Source organism: Grammomys surdaster, unplaced genomic scaffold (genome assembly GCF_004785775.1).
Source record: "Grammomys surdaster isolate TR1022 unplaced genomic scaffold, NIH_TR_1.0 134, whole genome shotgun sequence".
In the NCBI taxonomy this organism is placed as follows: domain Eukaryota; kingdom Metazoa; phylum Chordata; class Mammalia; order Rodentia; family Muridae; genus Grammomys; species Grammomys surdaster.
The window spans coordinates 4,333,149-4,343,327 of NW_021604592.1; the positions used below are offsets into that span (position 1 = coordinate 4,333,149).

General features: G+C 38.6%; 1 protein-coding gene across 1 annotated transcript in view; it reads right to left on the bottom strand.

Annotated features, from left to right (window-relative positions):
• Positions 1-10,179, bottom strand: part of Iqub (IQ motif and ubiquitin domain containing) — a 51,692-nt gene that overhangs the window by 29,437 nt on the left and 12,076 nt on the right. Inside the window, exon 7 of the mRNA XM_028762656.1 lies at positions 7,205-7,415. Within this exon, the coding sequence (XP_028618489.1) occupies positions 7,205-7,415 (211 nt within the window). The remainder of the gene's footprint in view (positions 1-7,204; positions 7,416-10,179) is intronic.

Below are 10,179 nucleotides of genomic sequence, written 5' to 3' on the forward strand. Positions count from 1 at the left end.
GGGGGGGTGTAGATAGAGGTTACATCCACAGAGAAGAAGGAGGAGGGGCGAGGGGATTGGGGGTTCCGAGGGGGTGGTGGGGGATGGGGTAAGGGGACAACATAGGAAATGTAAATAAATCATCCAATAAAAAAATAAAAATAAAAAAAAAAGAAAAGTAATAAAATTGATAAATCCATAGCCCAGTTATTCAGGAAACAAAGAGTAAAGATAGAGTTACCGGTATTAGGAGTTTGGAGAGATATTATTACAGCTCCAACAAACAGCAAAAGGATAACATGGAAAACTGCTAATATCTTTATGCTAATATATTCATAAATATACATGAAATAAACAAGTTACTTAAATTACGCAAGCTAACAGAGCTCAGTTCATAACAAATATATACTATGATTAGGATTATATCTATCAAAGCATAGTTCATAACAAATATATACCATCTATAGCATTATATCCATCAAAGACATTACATGTAGACTCTCAAGCTTTCCAACAAAGAAAACTCAAACCCTCAGTACTCCCATTGGTAACTTAGGAACATTTTTTAAAAACAAGATGCTAACTTTATACTAAGTTGAAAAACTGAAGAGAAAAGAATATAGCATTACCCAGACATAGAAACGAAATAATAGCATAATAATAAAACTAGGAAATAAAATCTACAGACCAATATCTTATAGGAAACAACATAAAAGTCCTAACCAAATTTCAAAAATATAAAAAAATGTAATGCATCATGTATTTATGCATTATTAATAAATGGTTCACCACAAAAATGTAGGGTTGGGTTGGTTTAATGCATGAAAAGAAAATCAGGCTGGGCAGTGGTGGCACACACCTTTAATCTCAGCACTTGGGAGGCAGAGGCAGGTCGATTTCTGAGTTTGAGGCCAGCCTGGTCTACAGAGTGAGTTCCAGGACAGCCAGGGCTACACAGAGAATCCCTATCTCGAAAAACCAAAAGAGAAAGGAAGGAAGGAAGGAAGGAAGGAAGGAAGGAAGGAAGGAAGGAAGGAAGGAAGGAAATCAGTTGATGTAAATCGCTGTAGTGAGGACCATGAAACAACTGTGAGATTGTTGAACACTGAAAAGGCCAGTAACAAAAATGCAGCATTCATCTCTCCCCCTGAGGAAAAAAATCTTCTCAGACATTATAGTAAGGAATATCTTCAGTCCAATGAAGGACCTCACTGAACACTGTGACATGGTAAAATAATGCCCATTGTGGAAAAGTGCATTTATTCTGCCTAGCGTTACACTGATGTGAATCATCCCAAATTCAAACTCCTAGCAGACTCTTTAAAAAAATTTACAAACTCATTCTAAACATTACTTTTTTAAGCAAAAGATTTAGCATAGTCAAACCTACTTTGAAAAGCACCAAAGAAGAATAATAGCCAGTTTCAAGAATCATAAAACCACAGCAACTAGACTGTGATATTGGTGTACAGATTAACAAATGGTTCAATGGAACAGGATCAAGATCCAGGATATTTCCAGACAGAGCCACAAGTAGGCAGTTAACTGATTTCTGATAAAGAAGAAAAAGCAAATCATGTCATTGGAGAATAGGTTATTCAGGGGGAAAAAAAAGATAAAAAGCAAATTGTGTTGAAACAAATTGAATTCGACACATGCAAATAAACGGAAAAACCAGTTTTCAAGGATTAGGAAGTATGCTTTCTTCTCATTGTTACCCACATTGCAAGTCCTAACTAGCTTAGACAGTAAAACTTTTAAACTCCCTAAGGGAAACAACCACCTTTATCCACAGGTAACATGTTCCCAATTGTCTATGTAAAAAGTAAGAAAGTATTCAAAGTTAATTTGTAAGTGTATTTAGCAAAATCTGAGGATATAAATTAATGTATATAGGTCAATTGTGTTCCTATATAGCAAAAACAAACACCTGGAGCTTTATTTAAGATTTCATTTTCCAGTGCTGGAAATTTAACCCAGACAAGCACTCTGCCACTAATCTACAACCTTACTCCTGGAATTTCTTTAAATAAAACCAAAACAATTAAGTATCAGGAAAAAGTTAATAAAATACGAGAAGGATTTGTATGTTGAAAGGCAAAAACACTGATAAAAGAAATCAAAAAAGATCGAAACAAATGGAAAGACACACAATGCGCACAGGCTCAATACTGTTAAGATACTGGTTATCCCAGTGTATCTATACATTAAAGACAACTTCATTCAAACTCCCAGCCAAGTTTTTTTTTTTAACATAATAAAGCTGACTGTAAAACATGAATATAAATACAGAAACCAGAATGGACAGAAGAACGACAGGAAGACTTTTATCACTCAGTTTCAAGACCAACTATAAAGACACAGAATCACAAAACTGTAATGTCAGTGAAAGAGAAAGACAGAGATGGAATAATCACATACAGTCAAGTGACTATTTACGGCTGTGGCTGGAGTGTGTGTGTGTGTGTGTGTGTGTGTGTGTGCCCCAAAACTCACAAGTGAACTTTTCTCCTCAAGGCATTGGTCTTAATTTGGGTTTTCAGGAAATGACTAGGTAATGAATCTCTCACTAATTAGATGAAGTCCTTATGAATCGGGCCTAAAGATGCAATGCATCTTTGAATGTGTTTTGTTCATAAGCTCCACAGCCTATAGTATTTGACTTTTAGGAGCCGACAAAGAGTAAGGTATTGATAAAGACATGAGGACAAGGCTGTGTTTTCAACAAATATAGAGAGAACAAGCGGATGCTCGAGACCAAAACATTTAAAAATTAACTTCAACTTGCCTGAGGTATAACTCATATATTGAATTATATATCTAAACGTAAAACATAAAACTGTAACATTCCAGAAGAAAACATAGAAGCCATGTAACCCCAAGTTTACATAATATTTAGATAGAACACTAAGTACATGATCTATATAAAAACAATTGATAAATTGAGCTGTATCAAAGGTAAAGACTTTCACTCTAGCAAAGACACCAGTAGAAGAATGAAAGACAAGCTGTTACGAAATGCCTACTCACCCGGGTATAAAGACAACGACAGACCAAAGGAATTAACTTCTCCAAGCACAATCTAGGGGACCAGTTAGTTATCACAGTTACCTATAGTCTGAGTGACTTGAGCAGCTAGTTGCATCACCAAAAAGACCTAGCACCCTGAGTGATGACTCCCGGAGACTGGAGGTTCCCTGCACAGATGGGAAGTATGATACACTAGAGGAATTTCCTCCTCTCTGCACTGACACATGATTATCACACACTGCTTATACAGCTTCAGGGAGGAACTGCAGGAATGTAAGCTCCTGGTGAGTTTTGTGAGCTTCCTGAGCCCGCTCCCTATGGTAGCAGGATTGTTTTGATCCAGAGGAAACAAGAGGTCAAAGGTGTGAAGGACAGGACCCACAGAGGAGGTTTGGAGAAAGGGTAGATGCCTCTGGAGCTCTTCTCTCCTAACCTATCATCTTCAGGCTGTTTCTCTTTGCCCAGTGTTTAGGAGAATGTGCATTCTTGCTTAGCTGAGTAGAGCCCTTCTTCTTCCAACCTGACACGTGATTCCTGCTTACTATCCTGGAGCCCTTTAGCTAAACCTCCCCATTCTTCAAGTCTACTGGCCCAGAGAGAGATGCCTAAACTCCAGGTAAACTGCTTCTAAGGTTGTTGGCAGTTTTTGTTGACCCTCTTACTGACAAAATCCCATTATTTCTCCAATTGACCCATTGAACAAGACAAGAGAGGACTCTCTCCTGTGTGGTTTCATAGACAAATGGTGGGCTTCTGCTCAAAATATCCTGGGAGTCGTATACAAGTGATGTTCTCTTCCAAATCCCTAGCATCCTGCATCACATGCAGTCAGACACCAGTCTTCCAGGACAAGGGTTACCACCAAGTCCTCTGTGTTCTTCAAACCAAAGGAGCTTATTTCAAAGACCCCCTCCCCCAGAGGGATCCCTTGAAGTACCTCTCACAATCCTCTTGGAAACTACTTCAAAGTAATGATGCGCTTTTAAGAAATAAAAAAAAAAAAACACTTTTACTAGCTTCGTCTTATCTTTCCTTCTTATTTATTTCTTTGATCTTATTGAGTGGTCCATGGGCCAAGGATTAGTTCTCAATTTATTTCTTCCATAAAATACTTATGCGGGGGATAGAATGTCTTACACTGACTCTGGTATCCAGATATCCAACCTCTTGGACGCAAGTGAAAAATAAATCAGGGCGATAGTGTTGTCTAGCCTCCAGAAGGAGCACAGTGAAGAAGAAGACAGACATGCCTGAGGTTATATCGGATGGTGGAGTAATTAAAGTTTATACTTTTCTTTGAAAGTACAAACTGGTGTGACTTTAGAAGGCTGTCTATCAGCCCACTAAAGCTGAAAACTGCATGTCTTGTGAACTACTCTCCGCTCCTAGGTTTTATGCCCTAGAGAAATGCACACTTGTTTTCATCAACAAAGGCCACTACTTATATTTTGAAAAACAGAGCCTGGGCACAAATCCACAGTGAAATTGATAAAAATAATTGTGACCCTTTTCTGCAGTGGCACACTCCATAGAAATGAGGATGAAATCTCGAATCACATATGATAACACAGACAGGACTCACACTATAATATTGAAGTTTAAAAGACAGACATAAACATTCATTCTGAATAATTCTACTTATATAAAAACTGAAAAGACACAAGACAAACCCTGGTACTCCAGGCCCTCCTTAAAAGACTGATACTCAGGGACTAAGAGTTTGACCGTGCTCCACTGAGTATACGGGTAACACAAATTGCACTTATTCTGACTGGAGGGGTGTCCTTCTTCTTTGGGTGGGCTACAAGGGTGGGGGCAGACCTGGGAGGGAAATGAGTGTAATCAGAGTGCATTATATAAAATTCCAAAATAATCAATAAAAGTATTATGTTAAAAAAAAGAATACAAGTAGTCAAACCAATGTTCTTTAGCTGTTGTCATTCATGGAAATTCAAGTTCATGAAAATCAGCCCTACCACCCTGCTATAGAAAGGACACAAACATTAAATATCAGCTGGAGACAATCTTGTCTGATGTATATTAAATGAGAATGTTCATCGTCTTAAATAACTATCGTTTGGCTTTTATTTCTGAGGAAAAACTGTCTTTATAAAGAAAATGTATGAAATGCCATTCAAAGCATGCAACTGCCACTATGAGTCACAAGAGGGCAGCAGTTACAAGGCACAGTTAGGGAAATGGCATAAAAAACTTGCATGGCAAGAAATACTAATCATGTAGACAGATATTGAGAAACAATTCTCACAATTTGTTTAATCATTCTAAATCTTTTCATTCATAATTCTAAGGTGTAAAAATGGCATAAATAGCCTATGTAAAAAAATTCTATTTATTTTCATTTTTTTCTATATATTTCTTGAATAGTCATATATAAAACACAGGTTAAGATTAGTCACTACGGAAGGGGTCACATATTTATTTCCATAAATGTTATATTCTGTGTTTTTCACTTTACTGAATAAGATTTAACTGAAATTGTGTATTCTATTCAGAGTTATGGAAACTGAAGTTTACAAGTGAGTGATTCATACTACCTAACACTATCAACAAGGCAGAATTTGGTATTTTCTGATCGTTTTCACAAGTGTCCATCAACATGACATAATAACAGTGACATCTTTGGCTAACTCATATATGTTTTGAAACATCATTCTCATAAAGTCCTGTGAAACTAGAACATTAGTTTTATGATTATAGGATTTTTTAAAAACCTGGCTACCAATCTTCTCTACTGGATCATCATTGACCCTTGGGCTGGAGTAATGGCTCAGCAGTTAAAAGCACTGACAGCTCTTCCAGAGGTCCTGAGTTCAATTCTTAACAACCACATGGTGGCTCACAACCATCTGTAATAGGATCTGATGGCTTCTTCTGATGTGTCTAAAGACAGCTACAATGTGCTCATATGCATAAAATAAATAAATCTCAAGAAAATGATCCTCATCCAGCAGGTAGTAACCACAAAAGCAGATAAGAGTAACTACTACACCCATCCACGAAGCCCCTCTTACATGAGATGGGGACCATCACAGAAAACCATGACCAGACATGATGCAGATATCAAGGATCATGGGGAGTCCAGTTCTGATAGATACATTTACATCACAGTTCCTGCAACTATGGCTCAGGGGGCATTGTGGAAGAAGAGACAGAAAGACTGTAATAACCAGAACATCAGGAAGTCTGTGTTGAAACACTGGGTGCAGTGGGGACCATCAGATGCCAACAGCCGTTCAGTAGAGCTGATATCATTAATCTGAATTCCCGTGAATGCCTACGGCTGGTGAATGATGGTTTGAGTACCCGTATTCTGAGGAGGGCAGGGAATAATAGGGCTTGTCTTGCTTGTTTTCAACTTTCGTGTATTTTATTATGTGAGAAGACCATGAGTTCTTCATTCAGGGCAGTAGATATCACATCCCCCTCCTTGATGCCCTGTCTTTATTCCCTATCTTCGATTATGTTGTCTGGCACAAAAGCCTTCGAGAGGGTGACACTGGTCCTAACACTGGAAGTAAGGAAACCTTTGCCTTATCTATAACCAGCACACACCCTGTAGAGGAAATAAGGTAAAGTTGTTGTTGTTGTTGTAGTTGAGGGTTAAGGGGTTATTGCTGAAGAACACAATCAGACAGAATGTGGGACTTAAAAATTAACCAGCTCGACTCTTAATTCACAAGCTACTCAAGGCTTCAGAAAATTAGATGAGTGATCATTTTAACTTACATGGCTGAAGCATGAATGCACCCATATCGTAAAGCCTATGTTCTCACAGGCACCAGACACACCGCTGTTGTTTAAGACACTTCCAATTTTATTTCATTCTTAATTCCCATCTCAATTATAACACATTTGCTGGGTGGTGTGGAGTGTGCTAATTCTAACACAGAGGCAGACAGATCGCAGAGGCCAGTCTAGTCTACATAGTGAGTTCCAGGGCAGCCATGTATGTATGTGTATGTGTTTGTATGTGTATGTAATGTGTATGTAATATATATATAAATATACACATACATATGTACATAAATATACATCTATACATCTATATGTAGTATTATAGATTTTTCTAACCGAGATCCCTAAGACAACTCCCTACAACCACCCCTACAACAATGGTGTCTTTCTTTTGTTCCCATTAAGCCTGTCTGTGCTTCAGAGCTCCCGGGGCACTTACGTTCTAGAGCATTGTAAAGGAGCTCAAAGTCTTCGGTTGTTTTAGGGTTGTGCCTCCGGTAATAGTCCATTCGTATCCATTCTTCCTTCTCTTGAATCTTCAAGAGTTCTTGCTGTGCTTCCCACTCCAACCTCAATTTCTTTTGTTGTCTCAAGCTGTCTACATAGCGCTTAGCATGCCATCGCCTGTAGGAAGTCTGTATCACTATCACCTGTTTTTTAAGGCAAAAGGAAACAGAAGATGTCACTGACTTGTTGATCAGAGCATAAGGAAAGGAAGAAAGGATTGTTTCAGCTCAAATTCTACAACAAAATAATATTGGTAGCCTGGCTTTATTTCTTTCTGAGACATTAGCATGTACAATAATATTAAACCATGGATAATGTGCCACTATTCTTTGGCTTCAAAATCTAGCCATACATTACTATAAGACTATTGGCATGTATGTGAGAGCACTGACTCTAGAGCGAAGGTCAGTGTAAATCTTCCTTCTGCTTTTCCTCCCTGTCTGGCTTTGGGTAAGTAACTAACCATTGCCTCTATAATAGCGATAGGCATAGAAGGTGCTTAGCCCCACAGTTGTTCAGTAAATATTACAGCAGCTAATGACTCTAGCTTACGGAGTGGCTATGAGTTTAAACACATATTTACAACAGAATTGTATTTTGTAAACACAAATAATAGACTATTTTGTTTGGAAGCATGATGGAAAATTTCCCTCTGTGTAGACCTTGCCCTGTATAGACTTGCACTAGATATAGCCTACCCAGTGGAGTCTCCACAGTCTCCATGAATATGAAAACGGTGATTTTTTTTTCCCTACAGTTATATGACATTGTGAGAGATGCTCCAGGGTCTCCAGGAAAAATTAACCTTTCAGGGCAAGAAGGAAAATATTCTGTTTTAATCTATCTAACCACATCAGAATTTCCTTTTAGTATATACCAAAGAATAATTGATCATTTTAAAAGAGCCAACAAAAGAGAAGGTCCCTAATGGAAGAGCAAGAACAGTGTACCTTTGTGGAGAGAATAACTTGCATAAGCAGATAGCAGAGTAGAGCCTAGACTAACAGCATCAGTGGTTATCTGGAAATTTCCACAGGTGTGAATTCCTAGGTGCCACCCCAGAGGTGCTGAAGAACAACTGTCTGACAAGCAACAAGCTCTCCACTGGATTCTAAAGCTAAAGTTTCTGAACCACTTTACTAACATGAAACACAATAAAAATAAGACCAAACTAGACATGATTAGTGTCTTTCGAGTAAAAGGAAAGATGTCAGTATAAACCAGTCAATATTAAAAGAATAAGTACATTTCAAAAACAATAAATAAGTAGGAAACATATTAGCACGGGATGATTTTGAACTTGCTAAAGGAATTAAGGCTGCAAAAGAAGCTTTTTAAATACTAACAAATGCTTTTCTGTTCTTACAGAAAAAACCAGGGCTATGCCAATAGACTCTGTGTTTTGAGAGTCTGTTGGACAGCCTTGACCAACAACTCAAAAGAAGGATTCTCATGTCTGGTATTGAAAGGAGGAGTGGTTGTTCAGTGGTCTTCAGCTCTTGGAAGGAGCATTATCGGTCTTGATTAGAAAAATTCATTAAAATTATAAATGTATTTTTTTCATAGAATTGCACGCATTATAGTTTTTAGGTAAATGGCTAATGAAATGATTACTTGTGACTTTTTCAGATATTCATACTACGAGTAGTCTCCCTTCTTCTCCTGTATTACCTCTCTCTACTTTCCCTAGGAAGCCTCCTTTTTATCCCTCTTCCCCTTTCAGATCTCTTCTTGCCTTATATTCCTCCTTACCCTCATCCTCCTGTCCTTAGCTCTCCCTCCAAAAGAGTTACCACTTTGCCATTTCCCTGACCAGTTTAACTGCATCCTGATCTTCCCCGCTCTATTGCTCTCCACTCCCATGATCTGGCAACAGTCCCATTTTACTCTCTTGGTTTCCATAGTCACCGTAGGCTATGTACTTCCACCTGATGATTTGGAGCTAGGGGGCCTTCAATGACAGAGAGTATGCAACACTTGTCTTTCTGAGTCTGAGTTTCCTCACTCAATATCATCTTTCCTAGTTGCTATTGGCCTTGGTTACAATCAAGAAGTGGACAGTAGATCTCTGTTGCTGCAGAGACTATACACTTCAGAAAGAGGATCCAAAGATCCCTGAGTTGGAACTCACCTGCATGCTGTCTCCCTGAGGACCGGCGTTCATGGTATCTGGAGGCACCATACAAGCCTCCAAAGGAGGGAAGTAACCAAAAATCCTACCCACATATGATATCTATGAATCACATCAATGGCAGGCATAGTATTATTAAGATTGTAATAATGGCACACACACACACACACACACACACACACACACAAAAGGTGGTAATCAACAGCTCTATAATTAGATATAATTGGATTTTAATCTTTCTTACTGAAGGAGAATCTACAACTAATAAGTTACTAAGCCTCCTCCCTTCCCTAAACTTCTAAAGTTCATGGGCTTCTCCCCACCCCCGCCCCTGCCCAGTCTTCTAATGCTACTCTTTCCTGCTATGCACTCTCATGATCAGGCCTCTCTTTGTCTTCATATCTCACTCTTCTCTCTGTCTCTCTGCTCTGTTTCTGCTTCTCTCTTAGCCAGGTTCAGTCTACTGACCATGTTCAGTCTACTATCTTCTGTGTCTCCTCTCTGGATTCTTCCTGATGCCTATGTTGTTTTCTCCCTCATATCTATGATAAAAAACCTTGCCCTTAGTCACACCATGGTATGGTCATCTAATCAGTTTATACAGATGGGGAAAAGTCCAAAAGACCTCAACCCTACATAAAGAACTATAGGCAACTGGGGAAAGCTGGGAACAAGAGAAGTGGTCTTCCCCAGGGGAAAAAAAGCACACCAAGTCGTTGTCCAGTGATAAATGGTCAGCTCCAAAAAGAAAATATATATAACAAGCAGTATTATAT